The 24,321-nt window shown below is 45.2% G+C and overlaps 1 protein-coding gene across 11 annotated transcripts in view; it reads right to left on the bottom strand.

The window, feature by feature from the left end:
* The window catches only part of FBXO25 (F-box protein 25), a 63,311-nt gene that overhangs the window by 21,574 nt on the left and 17,416 nt on the right, over positions 1-24,321 (bottom strand). For all 11 annotated transcript variants that reach the window (XM_072796420.1, XM_072796415.1, XM_072796417.1 and 8 more), the window contains exons 3-4: positions 3,208-3,311; positions 2,263-2,312 (exon numbers count right to left, since the gene is read on the bottom strand). In XM_072796420.1, the coding sequence (XP_072652521.1) occupies positions 2,263-2,312; positions 3,208-3,311 (154 nt within the window). The remainder of the gene's footprint in view (positions 1-2,262; positions 2,313-3,207; positions 3,312-24,321) is intronic.

The raw sequence follows: 24,321 nt of genomic DNA, 5'->3' as shown, positions 1-24,321 counted from the left end.
TTAATTTCAGCAAAGGGCATTTGTTTTTATGATTTATTCTACATTTAGATTAGCATGGTGTAAAACCGCAATGCTAAATATAAGTCATTTATAATCAGGACATTATACTCTGCTATTCTTACTTACATCACTACTGAGATAAAGCCAAATATGTATTAAATAACTTGTTGATTTCTCTGGTCGGGATGAGCTTGGGAACTGAAATCACAATGGGATGTGTTCTGAGCTAAGCACCTACAGATACACAAATCATCTGCCCAGCTGCTGTGAAGATGTGTCTGCTGCAGACACACACGTTGGAACACCCAACTCCTCTGTGGGTCTGGAAGGTGCCCCATGCACAGGACCAAGGCCCGGAGTCAGGGGGTGACTATGTACGGTTTCCAGCTGGGGAAACCCCGGAGCTGGTTGTCAGACAAGACGGGTCCCAGAGTCCAAGGGAAGACATGGAACACAAGGGATGTGTTCTCAGTACTGAAAACACTGCCATCTACTTCAGCTGTGCATCCCTCACAATATATCCTACATTCTACACAGTTTGCACAGGGTTGTATCCGAGGTGTCAGGACTCATTTCAAACTCCATCTTCTGTATTTGAAATCCTGAGAGTATATAGAGACTTTCAAGTCATAGTTGTGGGGTTAGAGGAGCTGGTGATAATCCTAGACACAGGAGGTGACAGATTACCCCTCGCATCTCTAACCGATACCAGGACAGGGGTTAGCAAAGCAGCTGGAGCGCACACCTGAGTCTCAGACCTAGGATGTCCCGTGAAGGTTTATTTGGATTTGTGCCCAAATCCCAAGAACAATCCTAATATGTGCACAAATCAACAAAACACATGTTTTTAAAACAAAATACATTATTAATGAATATCTACTATATGCAAACTGTTTTCCTGGGAGCTGTGCAGGAAGCAAAGGTTAATTATAGATTATAATCCGAAGTCAATCACTGCTGACATCTCTACTTTAATTCCCTTTTCTTCGCAATGAACAGAGCTCTAAATGCTGGTACAGACACAGACTCCTTCCCAGGCAGCCACTCGTGTCACAGAGGCCTCTTCTTTTTTGGGGAATTAAATCTGATTCACAGACTGTAAAACACATGTTTGGGCCACACGAGCCCACCTGAGTCTGGTGGGCCCAGAACCACACATGGAACCTCAGAGGCTATGGGGCAGCCACAGCGGGCCGTGCAGACCAGCAGGAGAGGTGCCTGGTCTGAAGCAGGTGCTAAGCCAGAGATGCAGCTGAGTACAGGAAGCCCAGAGCCCCCCGAAGCCTGGCTGTGTCCCTGTCCCAGGGCCCACACAACACCTCTGCAGACTCACACTCACACTATGCTCCCCTGAATGGGTGTCTACTCTGTACTTGGTGTGGTAACACAGCAGATGAAGTACTAGACAGTCTTTCATAAGCCCCAGCCATCAGATTCTACCAAGCGCTTCTGACACGCCTCACTCAGAGCGTGTGTGAGCCTAGAGCAATCTCAAACCCACACAGCAGTTCTACCCATCACCAACAGGCCAAATCAGTCTTCTGGCTCAGAAGCTCCTAAGCTTCTAGGGAGCAGAGCCATAGCAGAACATCCATTATTAACACTTCTGGAATGTTATATCTATGCTAAACAACTACTCCCTAAATTATGCTCCCCAATTGCTGCAAAATACAGCAAATGAGTTTCTCATACTGCAAAATGAAGGAAGCCTCCCTGGATACTGAGCAGAGAAAAAAACAGAATGGAAGTGAACTACCCATGGCTCATAAAAAAAAGCTGCAGCCAAATTGGCAAAAGACAGGAGCGGGAAGGGCTCACACAGCTCTTGACAGGTTCAGACTTATCTACAACGTTGCATTGGTTCTAAATGGGGGCCACCAATGTTCTCACCACCCAAAGCACATGGGAGCAAGGACACACATTGCAGCAGCACCAGAGGCTCACACCAGTGGCTTTTGGGGAGAGGTAGGGAAAAAATGTCAAACCATCTAAGGGTCCATACTTGTTCCAACACAAGCCTTTGGTGGATTCAGATTTGCACTGGGGACGCTAACCACACACTGCACATGCGCATGCACATGTACACACACGCGTGCATGCACACACATGCACACACGAATCACCGCTTCAAAGGTCCTATATTTTCATCTGCTAGAATGTGAATCATAGATTTCATACTGCAAAAGAAATAATTTATTTAATATGACATTACATATTCAACAGAAGCACCAAATATACTCTTAATTAGAAGAGAATACTTACTTCTCTTGTGCTTTCTTTATGAACATAGATCCATTTCTCACGATAAAAACCTAGAATAAAAATTAACTTTGCTTTTAAAATCTGGCAAATCATTTAAAATGAAGATTTTTATGGAACTTCAACAGTTGTACATGCTAACAAAATTATCTGACATATAAATAAGAGATGCTTTCACTTGGTTAAATGTCAACAGAACTGCTCTATTTCCTGACATCATTTTAAGAGATGCTGAAATATCTTTACATGAAAAATTATTTAAGGCAGCCCCAAGTCTTTGTAACTTAAAAGAAAACTAGCACTACTAACAACTGTGGTAATACCAAACTATAAAACTATAGTTAACTACAAACCTGTGATTAGGAATTAATTCTGTGTGTCCTAATAATTCTTCTCTTGTTGCCTTTTTCATGTAATTCAGACCCACACCCAAGGACTGTGACACTCTATTCTCCACAGAACCTGTTCTTATTGAGTAGCCTGAATGCCCTAAGACGGTTCCCAGAAACTCCAGGCTGCGCCTCAGGAGGAATGCAGCCTGTCATGGAGACAAGCTATCGCCAGGAGGCTCCCTATCCCCGCCCAGCCTACACGTGTCCAGCCCTTCCTGGCCAGCTCTGGCCGGGTCTCCGACAGAGGAGTCCAAAAGCAAGACACCTTGCAGTCTGGTCTCTTTGCTTGGGAGTGAACTGGTCACTGAACTCACGACCATTTTGGTCATTCAGATGCACGAGCTGCTTTGTAGGTTTTGCTACCTTTTGTTTTTGCAAATCTTACTAGTTACGCTGCAAATGGTCTGATAACCAAGTCAGCGGGCAACACTGGATACAGAGCTATCATTCACGCATTGTCTTTTATTTCTTGAGATAGCATTATCAGAATAATGTAGTATATCAATATATAAAACAAGTAAAAACATCATAAAATCATTAATAAAAATGATCTTACACTGAGTATTTGTATCATTTCTAAAATGATCCTTTTTCCTCTTTTTGGACGTGTATTTCTGTTCTTCATTACTGAATATTTCTTCATCGTCACTATTTAAGATACTGAAATAAAGATACATTTTATTAAATACTTTTACAGAGAGATATTCATTTGGCTTTTATTTAAAAAAAAAAAAAAAAGAGAGAGATAACATCGGTTTGCAATCCAGAAGACCAAAACAAAAATCATGTTGAATTCTGAAAGCAACCAATAACTCTGCAAGCAGCATATCACAGGTCTGAAGTTATGAGGTTAACGTCTCATCTGTTGTTTGCTTTGACAAGTCTGAGATCTATCCTGGTTCTTTTGGGAATGTCATACCAGGAAGGGTGGAACAAGTTTCAGACTCTCTCAGAGGTTCTATACGGCCATCAATGGAGACTTCACAACAACACAGACATGATAAACACCACAGAAATGCTTTGGGGAGAGATCAGTGGGAGAACAGGATGCCCAACACTGAGTCATGATGCGCCATATTCCTGATCCAGCATTCCCTTCATCTTCTGCAGGCTCACAGGCCTTACCAGCACCACCGCTGCACAGCAACGCTTTCCTAGGAAGCATCAACCAAACAGTGCCAACTGTTATGACACTTAACTGAAGCCAGGTGAAGGAAATTGTTCATTTTCCCATAAGTGCATCTAATTAAAAGCTTTCCCTTTTTTTTCCTTTTGGCTAAAATAAGGAAACAATTTAAGGCAGTAACCAAACAACTGGAAAACATTTTCTTAAAAGGCAATTTATAGTTAAAAAAAATAACTGTACACAGCAGTCCACCCCCTCAAAAGTAAAGATGCTCACAATTTTTATTTTCAACACATTGACACTGGCTGGTTTTTGGTCTGGAATCAGGGGGAGGCCCTGTGGACAGCCGACAAGCTGGCTGGTGGAGGTCCGGGTCTGATGTTCAGGCCACAGGCTAATGCTGGAGGCAACAAGCTGGCTGGTGGAGGTCCAAGTCTGATGCTAGGGCCACAGGCTAATGCTGGAGGCAACAAGCTGGCTGGTGGAGGTCTAAGTCTGATGCTAGGGCCACAGGCTAATGCTGCTGATTCCCAGCACACTCACCGAGAAAGCGGTGATGGCTCCTCCACTCACTAGTGTTCACATTTAATGAATGCAGCTGCACATGCCAGGGGAACCCATTTATCACAGTCAGCACAGACTCCAACCACACTGACAACCGTTTGTAAATCATGACAAGTACAAGTATGTTTACAAAAACATACAAAAGCTTCACACGCAGTGGTGGGAACTCGTGGAAAGTGGCTGGTCCTTGGGTGTTACATTCCGTCTCACACAAGTCGGCTGTCATGGATTCAGATCCTGAACACAGCAGCTTTCAAACCTGAAGAGCGCAGCTCTCCTAACTAGAGTCACGAGCACACCCAGAAGCGCAGACTGTTGTCTACAAATTGTGCCGTGTAAACCACACTGGATGCCAGACGAGGGGACAAAGGAGGTGGCCCCCTGCCCCTGCCCTGGAGGGAGCCCGGCAGATCCCGTTCTACCCCGCACACACACAGCAGGTGTGGCTGCAGATGCTCGTCCCTCCAGCAGGTATATAACCGGCGGTGTGACCATGGCACCTGGGGCTCCCCATCCCTGCTGGGCTGTGCAGGCAGTAAAGGCGCTCATTGGACTGAGTCAGGCCCCCAGGCCCAAACCAGTCACCATGCCCCACCTGGGTCCACACGGATAATCAAGAGAAAAGGCTCTCTACAGAAACTTAGATGCCATTTTCACAAAGTGTATCTTCAGTGGTTTTCATACTCACAGGTCAAAAACATATATATGAAAGTTGGTAAGAAAGAAAAATGCTTCCAAAATTAAAATTCAACATTTAATACTGTAAATTCAACAGTGCTTGATTTCACATGTACATAAGCCACTGACCGATCACATGCATAGGAAATGCTCTTATCACCTGTGGTTTCATGAGTGACATAAACATCACCAACCAGGATTTAAAAGTCAGCAGAAACTTCAACAACAAAAACCAAACAACTGGATTAAAAATGTGTATAATGAAGACATTTCTCCAAAAACACACAAGGGGCCAATAAGCACATGAAAAGATGCTCAACATCACTTGTCAAGAGGGACATGCAAATGCAAACCACCGTGAGCAGTCAGCTCCCACCTCGTAGGACAGCTACGTAAGCTCCAGAAAATAACGAGGACACAGGAACCCCTGTGCTGGTGGGAATGAAGGAGGGCAGCCTGTTTAGAAAACACAGATTTGCAGTGATTCCTACAGAAACTGAGCACAGAACCACCATCTGACCCAGCAATCCCACTGCTGGGTATACACCTAAAAGAAGTGAGAGCAGAGTCTCCACAAGACGTCTGGACTCCATGCTCATACAGCTGACAGGGGAAGCCACCTCCTGTCTGTGCACACAGCTGGACAAGCAGAACAAAGCTGGTATTATGCTTATGGGGCATTACTCAGCTTAAAACAGAAGGAAATCCGGGCACACACTGGAACACGGGAGAACCTTGAGAACATCATTCCAAGGGAAGCAAGCAGTCATAAGAGGACAAACTGCATGGGATTCTGAGTATCTGAGGGACCTGGGGTCGTGGAGCTCGAGGCATCAGAAAACAGCGGTGGAGGGTGCAGAGTCGGTTAAGGGGGCTGGAGCATCAGTCCTGCAGGCTGAGCAGTGAGGAGGGCGTGGGGACGTCCATGCACTCAATACTCCGGAGCTGGGTACCTCCCACTGTAAAATGGTCTATGTCAGGTGTGCTTTACCACATTCCCAAGGTGTAGCTACCTCACGTCATCCCTATCTCCACTCACTTCCTGGCTCCCTTACCACCTCCGGTTATTCTCAGGCAAGCCCCAGATGGGACGTCATTTCAAGGGCAAACACCTCAGGATGATCCCACTGTGACTGGTGCGGCTAGTAGCTCTTCCCAGACAGGCTCCCCTCAGGCAGGATGCGGAATGTCCCTGACCCCCTGCAGTGTGCATACTGCTTCTGGAGGAAGCCCCCCATTGCTCCCACCACGTGGGCAAGGCCACACACTCAGACCAGGGAGCCCGTCAATCTGGAGCTGTACCTGCGTCTCACCGACTCCCCACCCCTTCCCAATCACCCCTGTTTTTTTCTGAGTATGATACAGATTTAGAACATTCAAGATAATCCATATGTTTTCTCATTCATAGGGTTTTCCTTAGGAGGGGAAGATGTAGCATCTTCCCAACTGCGTGACGTCAGAACCCTACACACTGTGTGAAACCAGGCACACAGCGGCCCCTGAGAATGCGGCCCCTGAGAACGAGTCTATATGCTCACCCCAGTTCCTGTGCATGTAACCTTGTCCTTCCTCAAACAGGTTTTGTGCCCCTTTCTCTACCTCTTCTCCTTCCTTTAATGGGAATGTTTGTTCGCTGGATATGTCCAATAGATCTCTCACCCTGCCCTCCATTTTCAAAGTCATTTTCTCTTCATGCTATTCAGCTTGGGCGCTTTCCATCCCCCATCCCCCAGATCTTGACCCATTCTTCTGCACCTTCTTGTCCACTGCAGTTTTCTTTGCTGTGACCGTATTCTTCAGCTCTGACTGGCTCTGTGTACACTTCCTACCTCTGCTGAAGGCCTCACCGAGCTCACCTACCTTCTCTCCAGCCGAGTAGACATCTGTAGGACTGTTCGTTAGTTCTTTGTCAGGCACACTGCTTTCCTCTGTTTTTATGTAGTTCTGTCACTGAGGTTTTCTCTTGTTCTTTTGGAGCATATTCCCGTATCTACCCATCCCTGTTTGACTTTGTGTTTGGTTTTATCAATTAGGCACAATAGCTACTTGCCCTAAATTTAAGGGAGAGGAACTGTGTATGGTTGCCCCCCCATGTAGAATGTGTGCCTGGTGATGAGGGCTGGCTGGACAGAGCTGTGGCTGGTGGAGGCTGGGGGTTTTGGGGGGGCTGCCCTGTGCGATGGTCAGAGGTATAGTGGGAGTGGATTGGGACAGCCCTGAGGCTCCCCACACAGAGGGTACCCTGGTGAGACAGCTGAAGCTGAAGTGGCTACAAATGGTGGGATCCCAGGGCCCTCCCCAGTGTGGGTATCCCAACAGGACAATACATGAAAGGGAAGTGAGCACAGGCTGATGCAGTCTCTGGGCTCTTGTCCAGGGGATGCCCTGGCAGGACAGCCAAAGGGGTTCAACCAGGGTGCTCCAGGCTGTGCAAAGAATGGCCCGGCAAGGTGGCTGGGGGTCAAGGTGAGGTGCAGGCTGGGGTCTAGGGGCACTCTGTGTGGGGGCACCATGGCAGGACTGTTATAGCTGAAGTGGGTGCAGGCTGGGGTAGTCCCTGGGCTTTCCATACAGAAGGCATCCTGATGAGACAGCTGTGGTGGAGTGGGTACAAGCCAGGATGTCCCAGGATGCTCAGTGCAGGGGGTGCCCTGGTAGGGTTGCTGGAGCCAAAGCAGGCATCAGCCGGGAGGCCCTGGAGCACCCTAGCAAGGCATGAGAAGCTGACGTGGTGAGGGTCTGGGCTGTTCCAGGGCGCTCTGTGCCTGTGTCACCTTGGTGAGACAGCAGGAGCTGTAATGAGCAAGGACTGTGCTGGAGCCCTCTTGCTGTGGCGGCTGAGGCTGGTATGGTCTCAGGGACCTGCTGGGCTCAGTGAGGTGGCCGGCCAGTTAGGACGCTGGACCCTGCTCCTATCCACATTATCAAGGGGAAGAGGAGCATAAACCATGAGGCTCACCAGACCCAGACCCAGCAAGTTCCAGCAGCTCCCCACTGTTTGGTAAAATTTTAAGGATGTCTCTTTTATAAGCTCATTGATCTTTTCAACTGTAGCTTTGTTCTGTGCCCTCAAGCAGACAATGTGCTGGGGGGGGGGGGTCCCTTGGTACCAGCACTCCCTGCTCAGGTCACAGCATCAGAGGTGGAGGCCTGTCCACTGCCACGTCATCCTCTGTTCAGTCAGCCCTCAGTTCTTCTTCAGGAGGGACTGCTCAGTCAATAGTGGTGGATATGGGGTGTCCCTGGAGGTGGGGAATCCAGAGTCTTCCTCTGTCACCATCTTGGACCAGAACCAATCCTGAACATAACCTCATTTGGAAACAGGACCTCTGGTGATGTAATTAAGTGAAGGATCTTGAGATAAAAATCATCTTGGATCACTCATGGGGGCCTGAACTTCCATGGCAGAGGAGAAGGCATGGGGAGATCAGGAGAGAGAAGGCCAGTGACCACAGAGACAGAGACTGGAGTGACATGGCCACCAGCCAACAGACGCCAAGACTGCAGCAAACACCGCAAGCTGGGGATGCCCCTCAAGGCCCGTCCACACTTGCATTTTTTTAAAAAAATTTTATTTATTTATTCATGAGAGGCACACAGAGAGAGGCAGAGACACAGGCAGAGGGAGAAGCAGGCTTCCTGCGGGAAGCCCAACATGGGACTCGATCCTGAACTCCAGGATCATGCCCTGAGCCGAAGGCAGACACTCAACCACTGAGCCACCCAGGCATCCCCACACCTCCATTTTGGACTTCTGGCTTCCAAAACTGCTAAAGGACGTTTCTGCTGTCTTATGCCACTGATATTATGGTTACAGCAACTGCAGGAAATGACCACAGTTACCTCCCTTTACAATTACTCGAGGTTGATGCTGATTCTGAAAACACACATGTGCCATCAATTCTACCATTAAATACACAAGCTATTGGGAAAGAAAATTCTCCAGATGTGATGCCCCATCAGAAACATAAACCAAAGCAAATATCAGATACATATTTGGTCCTTTTCCCCAAAATGAAACAAAGCACAATGAAGCCCTTGAACACAATCACCGACAAATGACTCAAGGCAGACTTGTCAGAGGCCCTGTGCAGTGGGGCCTCCTCACAGCAGGAGCTGGGCAGCATTTTGCTCCTCTGCCTGCCAGAGCCACGATCTCTGCTCTAACAGTTCTTCACGACGGTTTCGGTTACACATCGTTCATCAGTGGCTGCCTTTAAACTTAGCTTTTTATCCACACATCTCCCCACAAAAGACCAAAGGTTGTATGTTCCTGCTGGCCAAACGTCCACATTTACTTGTCTTCCTACTTACGGTCACTCTTGCTTCAGCAGGTTATTAGTCTCTCTTACAAAAAGATATTTTAAAAGGAAAAATACAACTTACTTTAATTTTTAAGAAAGGATTAAAAAACCTATTTTAAGGGTTAACACTTTATTCCTGAGTATTTCACACAACACACTTAAGGAATCTGAGGCAGACATGTTATGGGAACGGGAGCTGAGAAGGTGGTGGCCATGCAGTCCCACGTTTACCTGGGAGAAGCACTGGCCTCCACACACCACGTGGTTTAGTGAAAAAAATATAGTTCTTCAGAGGTTAGGATGGCATTCTCACAGAGAAAGACTGGCAGGCAGTCCAAGGGACCCGTAGGATGTGGGGAGCACTCACCGACCCCAGGCACACAGCTGACCACTGCCTCTGGCCTGCTGTCCTACCGGACAGACTCACAGCACAGGCCATGATACTCACACAGCTACAACCCTACCAATTCCTCCCTGCTTCATGTCACAAGGTCGCACCATAACACATAACGGCGAAGCAGACCCGACAAAAGTTCTGCAGCAGGGATCACAGGCCAGAAATATGTTCAGGAGACAAATTCAAGTGAGCCACACATCTATCATCTAGGTACACGGACTCTTAAGGTAAGGGCCACAACGAAATTTATGAATGTATACCAATGCAGGGAGCGCCGAGCCCAGGAGCTAAGTGAGGAATCCACTACAGACACTGGATTAAACAGCCAGAGGCAAACAGCTGTCAAGCAAATACTACGTATTTGTTTGTGGGACTATGAGGCACAAGACGGCATGTAATGATTACATGATAATGTAGACAGGGAACACACGCTGAAAGTGTGGTGGAGGGAACTGGAGTGTGATCAGTAGCAAACCACATTATTTACTGTAGGAACCAACAGTCAGTATTCCAAACAGAAGGAACTAAGGTAACGATATAAACGTACTACTGGGAAGCCCAGGTGGCTCAAGGGTTTAGCGCCACCTTCGGTCCAGGACGTGATTCTGGAGACCAGAGATCGAGTCCCACGTCGGGCTCCCTGCATGGAGCCTGCTTCTCCCTCTGCCTGTGTCTCTGCCTCTCTCTCTCTCTCATGAATAAATAAATAAACAAAATCTTTTAAAAAATTATAAATGTACTACCATCAAGGTGAAAATAGATGGAAAGACTTCCTAAGTACTGAAGGAGTGAAGGCAAGCAGAACACAAGATGACAGGCTCTCTTCTGTATGTGTACAAGGAACCACCCAAAGGTACAGCTACAATTATGTCTAAAACACGGGTAACCTAAGCTAGACAGAGAGGAAGGATGGAGGGTGTGGCTCAGCTTTGGATGGGCTTACAGAGAAAAATCAAACACAAATACTGAATATGAGGAGCACACAACTGAGAATAATTTATGTGACCCAAGAGTAACAATGATCACAGGAAATTACAGCATTAAATTAGCATTAAACATATATATTTTTAAATATATATTGATAAAAACTTATAAAGTAATTTAGACATACAATTCTAAAAGCTAGAAAAAGAATACTAAAGATAAAAGCAAATACCACTAACTAGAAAAAAAGGTAGCACTAAAAAATTCAAAGCTAGTTCTCTGGAGAAAACAATCAGCAAGATAAACTACAAGATAGCTTATCAGAAAAATTAAAGTACAAATACTTAAATTTCACAATGACAAGAAGAAAACTATAAAGACAAACAGAAAATTTTAAGACCTATAAGGGGTAAGCATTAGTGTAAGCATTATGATAAAATGCTTTGAAAATCAGAAGAAATAAAACTTATAGTTTTTAAATATATAAATTTGGTAAGACACCAATAAAAAAATCAGACTTTTTCCTTAGGGATAGGGATGTTAATTATAAAGTCCATTTACGAAGCAGCAGCAAGGAAGAAAAAGCAGACAACTGTGAACAAGAATAGCAATGAGGGGAAGCGTCTCATCCTGACACTGAAACACATTAGGAAACCTCGTGAAAATCATCTCCAGTTCAAGGTGACACAGGAGGCCACTGAACTCAACACCTCCCTTGTATATGTCAAGTCTCTGTGACCTAAGGAACGATTTCCTCTGGGGGGAGAAAAAGAGCCTGAACAACTCTTACACATCGAATGAACAAGAAAGAACCTCCATGGAAGTGGGTGGGAGAGGCTGAGACATAGCCTCGCCATAAACGCTAGAGCCAGCACAGCAACACACAATCAGGAGCCAACTCAACAACCACAAGCTTATCCCTGGGGAACAAGGGATTTGAACCTAACATGGGGAACCCCAACATTTACAACTTGCATCTGAGAGTCAAGCCCTCAATGAGGCTTGATCTCTGGACACAAGGTCCCCCCTGGGGCCTAGCACACTTGTGCTGACGAGGAAGTGTCCAGCCTTTCTGTGAATGAGGTTTAACTGCCTTTTACAAGGCACTGCCCTGGAGGCAGGCACATAATTGAACACACATCTCAGGGCCTACTGACATGCTCTCCAGAGACAGAGTCTGGCAGGCAGCTTACCTGTGCTTTCCTGCCTCATGTGAGGTCGCCAGATCACCTGGAAAGGAGTTTGAACACCCATCAGGCATGAGGCTTTTAGTGGCTGCCACCCAGGAGGCACGTCCAGACCCCTGGCTATGCGGCCAGCAGGACTTGAACTTGGGGTCTCACAGGACCATATATACTTGCTTTCTTTAAAAACTGCTGCCCAAGGGTCCAGCCTCCCATCAGCCTGAATCAAGGTGCTGGTTGAGACGTGCCGCTCTGGAACAATGACTGGTTCTGGCACACAGTCAACTACTGGGAGCTGCTAAGAATCAGGTGGGCTGCCTGGACAACCACAGTGGTCTGAGAAATAACCAAACTGATGGCAGAACTGATGGAGAAGCTGCATCTCCTACATGAGGCTAACCCTTCAAGCCTGGGAGAGCGGAGTATTTCCTCTAAAACACAAAAACCCACACGGAGAGTTGAGTAAAATGAAGAAACAGTAGGATGCTGGAAACAAAAGAAGATAAACCTAAGGGAAATAACCTTAATGAAACAACGGTAAGTAACTGACCTGATAAAGTGTTCAGAACAATGGTCCTATGGTGCTCCCTGAGTTCGCAGGAAGAACCACTGAACAAAAAGAGGATTTCAACAGAGAGAAAATGTACAATGGTGCTAGAAGCCCCAGAGCTAAGGATGACAGCAGACACACAGAGAAAGCAGGAGAAAGGGCCAGGGTTAATTCTGGACAAAGGGCTGTGGGACTCACCCAATTAGAGAAGCAAAAAGGAAAAAGAACAAAAAAGAATTGAGAACTTGGGGAATTATGACCGCCACTAACATTCCCATCACAAGCGCCCTAGAAGGAGGACAGACAGAAAAGGGGCAAAAACACTTATTTGGGGCAGCCCCGGTGGCTTAGCGGTTTAGCGCCCCCTCCAGCCTGGGGTGTGATCCTGGAGACCCGGGATCGAGATCGAGTCCCACGTCGGGCTCCCTGCATGGAGCCTGCTTCTCCCTCTGCCTGTGTCTCTGCCTCTCTCTCTCTCTGTCTCCGTGTCTCTCATGAATAAATAAATAAAATCTTAAAAAAAAAAAAAACACTTATTTGAGGAAACAATGGCTGAAAACCTCCTCAGCTGGGGATGCAAATTTAAGAGTTCCGGGAGGACGACCCCAAAGGGAACCACACCAAGATGCTCTATAATCCAACTGTCAGAAGTTATGAAGCAAGAGAAAAACAATTTGTTGTGTACAGGAAAACCCTGTAAAATGACCTGCAGATTTTTCAGTAGAAACTGTGTAGGCCAGGGGATCCCTGGGTGGCTCAGCAGTTTAGCACCTGCCTTCGCCCCAGGGCATGAATCTGGGGTCCTGGGATCGAGTCCCACGTCGGGCTCCCTGCATAGAGCCTGCTTCTCCCTCTGCCTGTGTCTCTGCCTCTCTCTCTGTCTCTCATAAATAAAATCTAAAAAGAAAAGAAAGAAAACAAAACAAAACAAAACAAAACAAAACCGTAGGCCAGAGGGAGCGGCATGTTATGTTCAAAGTGCTAAAAGAAAAAAACTGCCGAGATTACTCTACCAATGAAGTTGGCCTTCAGAACTGAGAAAGTTTTACAGACGAGCAAAACTTAAAGGATTTAATCACCTCGAGACTAGCCATACAAGTGTTCAAAGAACTTCTTCAAGTGGATGTGAATGGGCACTGATTAATAACAGGAAAAATATGAAAACATGAATCTCATTGGTCAAGGTAAATATATACTAAAATCCAGAATATTCTAATATTATAAAAGTGGTGGGCTAATTACTAATAAATCTAGTATAAAGATTTAAACAAAAATAGCAAACATAACTACAATTATTTAACAGATACACAATATTAAAATATGTAAACTGTGATATCAAAAACATAATGAGGGGATAAAAATAGAAAGCTTTGGAATAGCTTCTTTTTTTTTTTTTAAGATTTTATTTATTTATTCATGAGAGACACAGAGATGAGAGGCAGAGACATAGGCAGAGGGAGAAGCAGGCTCCCTGCAGGGAGCCCTACACAGGACTCAGTCCTAGGACCCCGGGATCACAACTTGAGCTGAAGGCAGATGCTCAACCACTGAGCCACCCAGGTACCCCTGGAATGTCTTCCAACTTAACTTGTTATCAAATTAAAATAGACCGTCGTAAATTGTTTTATGTGAGCCTTGTAGCAACCACAAAACAAAAACCTATTGTAGAAACACAAAAGATTAAGAGGGAGCAGTGCTTATATCACTATAGAAAATCATCAAATAATGAAGGAAAAGACCCAAAAACTACAAAACAACCAGAAGTCAACGAACAAAATGGCAATAAGTCCTTCAGTAATCACTTAAAATGAGGAAGAACTAACCTCTGCTATCACAAGACATGGAGTCCCTGACTCTGTATGCTGCCCACAACAGACTCACTACACATGGAAGGACATACACTGCAAATGACACAACGGAAAAAGAGATTTCATGCCAATGGAAACCAAAAGAAAAAGCTGAGGGAAGGGATACAGACCTCATAAAACAGATTTTAAAACAAAGACTATAATAATGGACATTATTACATAATGATAAACGGATCACTCCAATAAGAAGATACAACATTTATAAATATTTCTGCATCCAACATGGAAGTACCTAAATAAATAAAATATTAATAGATCTAAAGAGACAGGTAGCAATACAATAATCATAGAGAACATAATACCCCCAATTTCATCAATGGATAGATAATCCTGATAGAAGATCAATAAGGAAACAATAGTCTTAAAGGATATATTAAACCAGATGGGACTAACAGGCACACACAGAACATTCCCTCCAAAAGCATCTGAACACACACATTCTACTTAAATGCACATGCAACATACTCCAGCATCGATCACATATTGGGCCACAAAACAAGTCTTATTAAATCTAAGAAAACTGAAATTATATCAAGTATGTTTTCTGACCAAATGGTTAAGAAACCAGAAAGCAATAAGAAGAAAACTGGAGGGGATCCCTGGGTGGCTCAGCGGTTTAGCACCTGCCTTGGGCCCAGGGTGTGATCCTGGGGTCCCGGGATCAAGTCCCACATCGGGCTCCCTGCATGAAGCCTGTTTCTCCCTCTGCCTCTGCCTCGCCTCTCTGTGTCTCTCATGAATAAATAAATAAAATCTTTTTAAAAAAAAGAAAAGAAGAAGAAGAAAACTGGAAAATTAACAGATATATGGAGTCACAACAACTGTTAACTACACAACCAATGGGTATTACAAAAAAACAAAAGAGAAGAAAACTTACCTTGAGACAAACGAAAATGGAAAACACACCAACACATACAGGATGCAGCAACAGCAGTTCTACAAGGGAATTTCATACTGATAAATGCCTATACCAAGAAATAAGAAAAATCTCTAACTTCAAATCTCAAGGAACTAAAAAAGGAAAAACAAATGAAAATGAGAAGAAAGTATGTATCAAATTTCAGAGCATTAATGAAATGCAATATAAAAAGACATAGATCAATGAAACAGAGGGTTTTTTTGCAAAACATAAAATTGACAAACCTTTGGCTAGACTCACCAAAGAGAGAGAGAGAGAGAGAGAGAGAATTAAAATAAAAATTAGAAGTAAAAGAGGAGACATTACATCTAATAGTACAGAAACTACATAGGATCATAGGAGACCACGGGGAATAACTATACACCAACAAATGGACAACCCAAACGAAATGGATAAATTCCTAGAAACATACAACCTACAAAGACAATCACAAAGAAACAGAATATCTGCATAGACCTATTACTCATAAGAAGACTGATTCAGAAAATAACTTCCCAGTAAACCAAAGTCAGGACCAGATGGCTTCCCTAGTGAACATTTAAAGAAGAATTAAAACTGATCCTTTTCAAATTCATCCCCAAAAAAAAAAAAAAAAAAAAAAAAAAAAAAGATGAACGAATGCTTTCAAAGTCTTTAAGAGGACAGTACTGCCTTGATATCCAACTGGTCGAGAACACCATGAAAGAAGAAGCTTACAGGCCCATATCCCTGATGAGTATAGATGCAAAACCCTCAATTACACTTTAGCAAATGAAATCAACATAACAGAAGAATTACATACCATGATCAAATGGGGATTCATTCTAGGGATGCAAAGATGGTTCAACATCAGCAAATCAATTGATGTTGATACACCTCGTTAACAAAAGGAAGAATAAAAATCAGTACAACAGATACAGAATCATCTGACAATATTTAACAGCCATTTATACAAAAAGACTCAAGAAAGTGGGTATGGGCATCAAAACTACAGTGAGCCATACCTGACAGCATGGCTAAAATTACCAAGTCAGGAAACAAAAGCTATTGGTGAGGACTTGGAGAAAGGGGAACCCTCTTGCACTATTGGTGGGAATGCAAGCTGGTGCAGCCAACTGTGGAAAACACTGTGGAGGTTTCTCAAAAAAATATAAATAGAGCTACCATGTCATCTGGCAACCCCACTTCTGGGTATTTATCTGGATAAGATGAAAACACACTGGAAATTACATCTGCATCTCACTGCTCAGTTGCAACATTATTCACAGTAACAAAGACATGGCAACAACCTAGGTATCCATCATGGATACACTGATACAGAGGACAGGGTATCCATGCAATAGAGTATTTATTATTCAGCAGTAAAAAATCATGAGATCTTGGCATTTGTAACAACACAGGTGTTCCTTCAGGGCACTGTGCTGTGTGAAGTTGGTCAGATCCAAAAAGACAAACATTACATGATCTCACTTACACGTGGGATCTAAACACAACGACAAGCCATGCTCCCAGATACAGAGACCAGAGCTACTGCTGGTCACCACAGCCAGCAGACAGGAACCAGGAGTCAGAAGTCACAGACTCCCAGGTGTGAGATATAAAATCCTGCAGAATGTGAGGCACAGCATGGTGACTAGAGTTCATGATGCCACCCTACATATTTGCAAGCTGCTGAGAGAGAGAATCTTAGAAGTTCTCATCACAAGAAAAAATGTGAACGTATGCGTGGTGAAGATGCTCATGAGCCTTACCTTGTGGTCACCACGTACCAAGTACAAACATCAAAACATCATGCTGCACACCCCAAACTACTCTCATGTTCTGTGTCAGTATACCTCAACTGAAAAAATGGGACAGGATCAGTGTGACTTGATAAATAAGTTATTGATCTATACAATGAATTACAGCATCATGAAAAATGAGGTAAAGTCAACACGTGCTGACCTGGAACTACTTCCAGGAAATGAAGTGGCAAGAGAGGGTGAAGTGCACAGTCAAATGAACACACACTGACAGCAGGAGCATAAATGAGACCACTCCACTGGAGCTCGAAAGATGCATCCTGGCCCCATGCCCTGGCCATCACAGCCTTGGGGGATGCCTGTGAGAACAAGAGAACCCCCGTCCCCCCAGGGCTCCCTGCACGCCTCCTCCCTTCCAGCACATGCATCTGCTCAATCTGTCAGAAGCCCCAGGAGCTCCAGCTGCAACACACACCCAGAATCTGTGCCGTCACCCCCATCAACACCTCCACAGCCGCTTCTCTAGTGGGTCTTACCTCTACCTGTGCTCTGCCCTTGCATCCCTGCAGCCCATTTCACACTGCAGCCAGAACGAGCCCGTTAAAACCTGACGCTGCACTCATTCCCCCGTGCAGAACACCTCTGCCCACCTCAATTAGAGAGAAGCCCCATCCCTACAGCACATGGACAGTGGCTGTGCAACTGGCCCTGGCTCACTCCAGCCTCCAGTGTCCTGCTGTCGCCCCCATGGCACATGCTCCTGCCCCCTGGGAGGCTCCTCCCCACAGATCCCTTCCTCAGAGTCTACCCCATCCACATCCCTGCTGACCACCTCTGCTCCCTCACTGTTTTTATCTCCCACACTGACTTCTCCCCCTCACGGCACTTATTAAATGAGACAAGCCACACAGTGAAGATGTTCTGTCCACTTGCTGTCTGTTGCTCCAGAATGGAAGCTCCATCGGGCATGGGTTTTGGGATTTCCATGTTCTGCTGCACCCCAGCATGGAGAACTCCTCATCTGGACCGAGTGGGTACAACAGGACGTGAAATCAGAAACTGGACACATCTCAGGCCTGGCTCACGGAGGGCTCTGTCCATGCACCCAAGGGGCAGAGGGAAGACTCAGCCCACTGTTTGCAAGGGGTTCTTTCCTGGAGGGGACACAACAGCTGCGTCTTTCCTGCCTACAGGTATGGCACTCCGCAGCTCTCTGGCCAAAGGCCCTCACCCCGCCAGTGTGTGCGGGGCCAGGAGGGCTCACGCACACTCCGTTCATATGAGGTAGCTAATAACAAACACATACACAGTCTCCGATTCCAACACCTGAGGTGTGCTGGACTGAGGACAAGCCCATTGCCTTCAGATTCCCTGGTGCAGTGTGAGCTCAGATGCCCCCCACAAGACTCCGAAGTCAGAGGACCTCTGTCAGAGCCTTCACGAGGCTGGAGTGGCCGCAGCACTGGGGGCCCATCGGGCATGGAGCACATGGCCATAAACACAAGTCTCCTGAATGAGAGAAGGCATCAATGAGAGGCGCAAATGATCAGCTAGGGAGCCAGCAAAGGTCTGAATGAACTGATGAGAGGAAGGGAGGGGGATCCCTGGGTGGCGCAGCGGTTTAGCGCCTGCCTTTGGCCCAGGGCGCGATCCTGGAGACCCGGGATCGAATCCCACGAAGGGCTCCCGGTGCATGGAGCCTGCTTCTCCCTCTGCCTGTGTCTCTGCCTCTCTCTCTCTCTCTCTGTGACTATCATAAATAAATAAAAATTTAAAAAAAAAAATATTTCTAAAAAAGAGAGGAAGGGAGGGAGGAAGGAGTGTGCTTCCGGTGGCGTCACGTGTTCCCTGGCGGGATTTCTCCCCCTTACCTTTCCTAGCTGCTCACGTGCTGGTTCATTTAGGGTTAGGAATTTGCTAAGTGGGCCAATTTAAAAAAAAAAAAAAAAAAGAAAAAGGAACGGAAGTGTAGGGTCCCGGCAAGACCATCGCTGAAACAACGGGTCAGGGAATATAAGGTGGACACAGGGAGGTGCAAAACGAGAGAGCTGGCCACATGGGAAAACAGGAGGTAGGCAGCCAAGGTGGTCATGAAACCCTCTGTGCTTCAAGGCTGGGAGGCCAACATTCATGGTTTTGGACCACAGAGCCGGGCCTCCGATGCAGAGGACCAGAAGCCCCAGTAATGAGGGGTCAAACCCTGAGGAGCCGGGCTATGTGAGTGCAAGACGGACCCTGAAATCATACTGGTCAGAGAACAGCCTCAGCCCCACAGACTCAAAACGTCCAGACGATACAGCAGCTATGTGGTTGGTTACCCACGCAGACAGGACGTGAGCGAAAGAACAACTCTGTCTTTTCTTACGACATGCTGCAGGACTGTATGACTTTTGTTGGTTTATAATGGAAAAAAAATGCAATATGAAAATAAAGTCAGAGATGGGCCTTCACAATCCATATGTAATCATTACTCAATGTAGCAGTAACAACAAATACTGCCCGAAACACTCAGCGCTGGTCTGACGCTGAAGCTAACTTACTACGTCACTTACCTACATCTTTCTTTCCAGTCACTGAAGACACAATCTAAGGCAAGCTGTAATGAGAAAGATCCAAGGCGAAACACCAAGATGACAGCCGGGGTGCTTCTCTGACTGAACAGAGGGGCATAGGAGTGTCTCTTCACCCAGGCACTGTGGCCAAGGGAGCACAGCCCACGACCTCATGGATGTTCCCCATCATCATGATCAGAGACTCCTTTTGCATTCTCGTAAGAGAACCAAAACTACAGCCTCTTTTCTTTTTCCTTCAGAGGATCCACAATTTAAAAATGCTTTTTATGGGCAGCCTCGGTAGCGCAGCGGTTTAGCGCCACCTGCAGCCCAGGGCGTGATCCTGGAGACCCTGGATCGAGTCCCATATCAGGCTCTCTGTATGATGCCTGCTTCTCCCTCTGCCTGTGTCTCTGCCTCTCTCTCTCTGTCTCTCTGAATAAATAAATAAAATCGTTAAAAAAATAAAAATAAAAATGCTTTTTAAAGAATTCAATTACCTTCATATATCCTGGGGCCTATTAGAAGTTGATGATACTTTCTATGGAGTCCCAAATTTACAATGCCTTCCATGCCTCTGCCTACTGAGAACCAAATGACCAAAATAAGCCTTAAAATACTCAAACTTGGGGGTGCCTGGGTGGCACAATTGGCACAGTGTGCAACTCTTGATTTCTGCTTGGGTCACAATCCTGGGGTCCTGGGGTCGAGCCTCATGACAGGCTCTGCCTCAGTAGGGGGTCTGCTTGCCGCTCTCCCTCTGCCCTTCCTCATGCTCTCTCTCTAAAGTAAATACACAAACCTTTTAAAAAAAAATATTCAAGGGCAGCCCAGGTGGCTCAGCGGTTTAGCACCACCTTTGGTGCAGGGCGTGATCCTGGGGTCCCAGGAGCGAGTCCCACGTCAGGCTCCCTGCGTGCGGACTGCTTCTCCCTCTGCCTGTGTCTCTGCCTCCCTCTCTCAATCTCTCTCTCTCTCTCTCTCATGAATAAATAAATAAAATCTTTAAAAAAAATACTCAAACCTGAATTGGAAACAATGGTTAAGGAGAGGTCAATAAAAATAATGCAGTGAAAAGACTTAAAAACCTAAAGGCAGGGATCCCTGGGTGGCGCAGCGGTTTGGCGCCTGCCTTCGGCCTAGGGCGCGATCAAGGAGACCCGGGATCGAATCCCACGTCGGGCCCCCGGTGGATGGAGCCTGCTTCTCCCTCTGCCTGTGTCTCTGCCTCTCTCTCTCTCTCTCTGTGTGTGACTATCATAAATAAATAAATAAAATAAAATTTAAAAAAACCTAAAGGCAAAGGGAGAAAACCTGAGGAGTGCCACCATGAGGGCAGAGCTGAGTGCCCCCTCTGTCACATTGAGCCTCCCAGGATAAGAAGCGCCTTCTTTCCACAGCCCCTCTGAGCCTGGAGTTACTGAAAATGGCCCAATCTGATGAAGGCTACCAATTCTCAGATACGCAGTATCTAGATGCAGCTCTTCAATGCCTTCCCTTTACAAAATCACACAAGATCTGTCCTCAGACATAAAACTGCGTTCCAACAATGCCCCGAGGGAGACATGGGGCCAGATTACTAATAAATATGGTTCTCCCCAAGGCAAAAACTCAAGGAATATTCGGCGGCTCACCTTTCTCCTTGTCCAGTCTATTTTCCCCCGCTGCCATCTGATTGCACGGACACTGCCACGGGCACACACTCATCGTCCCTGAGCGGTCTGCATCTGCTAGAATCCTGGTCAATGTGTGGCCCAGATGGTCTACAGCCTAGTGAGCAACCCTCCTCAGCAGGGGTGTGAGATGATTCCCCCGTATATCAAACTGCTCTGCAGCACAAGACACTGTAGTTCTACACATCTTTTCCACGAAGAACGAAGCACTAGAAATAGGGGTTAATGTTTGCTCCATCATCATTAGCCTCTGGAATATTGTGAATGTTGCTTGAAAAAAAAGTTTAATTAGGATTCGAAGTATGGAGGGGTTCACAATCCCTGAACTGCCATGGTGAACTGTGTGACTGCTTACCTATTTCCTCTGAACTTTTAATCCCAAAATGAGGCAAAAAGAGAACAGGGGGATATTTAAAAGTGTTCTATTTTCATGCCCATCACACACACACACACAAAAAAAAAATTAACAAAGTTGGTTAGAATCTTTATTGACTAACTGATTTTTATGACAATTTTCCTAGTTTTGAAAAGCCTATCCTAAACCAAAGAACCAGGAGCGCTATTTCTCAAAGATATTCAGAGGAAGAAAAGGTCATTTTACATAGTGATTTGAAATGCTGGTTACCTATGGTTTTATTTTCTTTTTGAAATTGTAGGATCAAGGTTAAATTGCTTTTTCTTCCAGGGAAAGAAAAAGATCAGACATTTGCTGCAGGGCTGGGTCATCCATGTCCTCTCCCCACAGGTCTGGCTAGACACACATTTTTGTGAAAACAAGGAAAAAGAGGGGAAAGACACAGAAAAAAGAGTGGGGAAAGAGACCACCTGGATGTCACCAGATACTGCAAAGGATGGAGCACTAGCTAATTCTCATTCCACTTTGCCCAACGCAGGCAGTCCACGGTTATGGTGACACGGCCGTGGCAGTAAGGGCATGTCAGTACTTCCACTACGTGCAGAGAAGCGCCTGTTAGCAAAGCTGGCTACTCAAAAGGACTCTGGAAGAAGTTTGAACGGGAGTGGGCAAGGAGAGTCCATGGGGCAGGGTGAGGGAGACAGGCGGATATGGAGTTCACCACACAGAGCAAATAGTCCTAACCTATGTTCTCTACATCTATGTGTACGCAGAAGACAGTTTGTTCTCAGATACTTAAAATGTGTGGGATGAAGGGGAGACACATCAGGAAAAAAACCCACAGAGTCACATGAATCTCTCAGTGTAGAAGTGGCAACAGGGTACTTCATACATTATAGTTTTCTCACTCTGATGCGTCATAGCCCATTGACCCATCCTTGAATAGTGACATCAAGAACCTCCACAATGAATAGTTGTCACTGGGAGTCCACGTAAACACCAAACATTTCTAGATGCATTCAACCAAGTTTACATTTAAAGAATTTGCTATGAAAAAAAAAAAAAAAAGAATTTGCTATGAGGGCAGCCTGGGCGGCTCAGTGGTTTAGCACCGCCTTCAGCCCAGGGTGTGATCCTGGAGACCTGGGATCAAGTCCCATGTTGGGCTCCCAGCATGGAGCTTGCTTCTCCCTCTGCCTGTGTCTCTGACTCTCTCTCTCACTGTGTCTGTCATGAATAAATAGATAAAATCTTTTAAAAAATTAAAAAAATAAAGAATTTGCTATGAGAACTCTAAGACAAAAAATAACTTTGAAAATTCACAGCTGTATAACATCTAATACCAGCAGCATATATAATTACCAACCTTATGTAAAATTTACAGCCATGAATATTAAATAAAATTCAGAATGGCAGCGAAATGCCACAATATGAGTTCAATAAATATAACGTTATCTTTACTATAATCTGAAATATAAATTAACTTCTATTTAAATACTGCAAAAGCAATCTCTAGCCTAACACTACTAAATTTCTGTCAGAAAATCAGATGGCCTAAAGCAAAAATGAACTAATGGGACTACATCAAAATAAAAAGTTTCTGTACGGTGAAAACAAAAGTAAAAGAAAATGTACAGGATGGACTATTTGCAAATGACACATCAGATAAAAGGTTAGTATCCAAAATCTATAAAGAATGTATCAAACTCAACACCCAAACAACAAATAATGCAACTGAACAACAAGCAGAATGGGGTGCCTGGAGGGTGCAGTCAGTTAAGCATCCAACTATTGTTGGTTTGGGCTCAGGTCATGATCTCAGGGTCGTGGGATCAAGCCCGTGTTGGGCTCCAAGCTCAGTGGGGAATCTGCTGGAGATTCTTTCCCTCTGACCCTAACTCATGTGCACGAGCACTCATTCTCTAAAATAAATAAATCTTTTTTTTTTTTTTAATGAGAAGACATGAACAGACATTTTTCCAAAGAAGACATATAAATGGCCAACAGATATATGAAAAGATGTTCAACATGACTCATAGGAAAATACAAATCAAAACCACAGTGAGATACCACCTCATACCAGTCAGAATGGCTAAAATTAACAAGATGTTGGTGAGGATGTCCAGAAAGGGGAACCCTCTTATAGTGTTGGTAGGAATGCAAGCTGGTACAGCCACTCTGGAGAACAGTGTGGAGGGTCCTCAGAAATACAACTACCCTACAACCCAGCAATTACACTACTGGGTATTTACCCCCAAGGACACAAGCAGTGATTCAAAGGGGCACCTGGACCCCAATGTTCATAGCAGCAATGTCTATAACAGCCAAACTGTGGAAGGAGCCACGATGTCCACCAACAAATGAGTGGATAAAGAAGATGTGGTGTATATATATACATACACAATGGAATATTGCTCAGCCATCAGAAAGGATGAATCCTACCATTTGCAATGATGTGGATGGAACTGGAGGGTATTATGCTAAGTGGAATAAGTCAGTAAGAGAAAGACAAATACCATAGGATTTCACTCACATGTGGAACTTAAGAAACAAACAAGCAAAGGAGGAATAAAAAGAGAGAGAAGCAAACCAAGCAAGAGACCCCTAACTACAGAGAATATACTGGGGGTCACCAGAGGGAGATAGGTGGGGGATGGGGGAAACAGGTGATGGGGATTAAAAAAGTACACTGATGATGAAAAAAATAATAAAATGATAAAGAAAAATCATATTGCCCATCAGTTTAAAATACAGTTGGTAATTATGCAAATACCAAATAAAAACATATATAAAATCAATTACTAGACTCAAGAGGGCTTGAGATTCCTAAACCTCCAGATGTTCAAACACCACTT

This window comes from Canis lupus, chromosome 24 (assembly GCF_048164855.1).
Source record: "Canis lupus baileyi chromosome 24, mCanLup2.hap1, whole genome shotgun sequence".
Lineage (NCBI taxonomy): Eukaryota > Metazoa > Chordata > Mammalia > Carnivora > Canidae > Canis > Canis lupus.
This window is presented reverse-complemented; position numbering and strand designations above follow the sequence as displayed.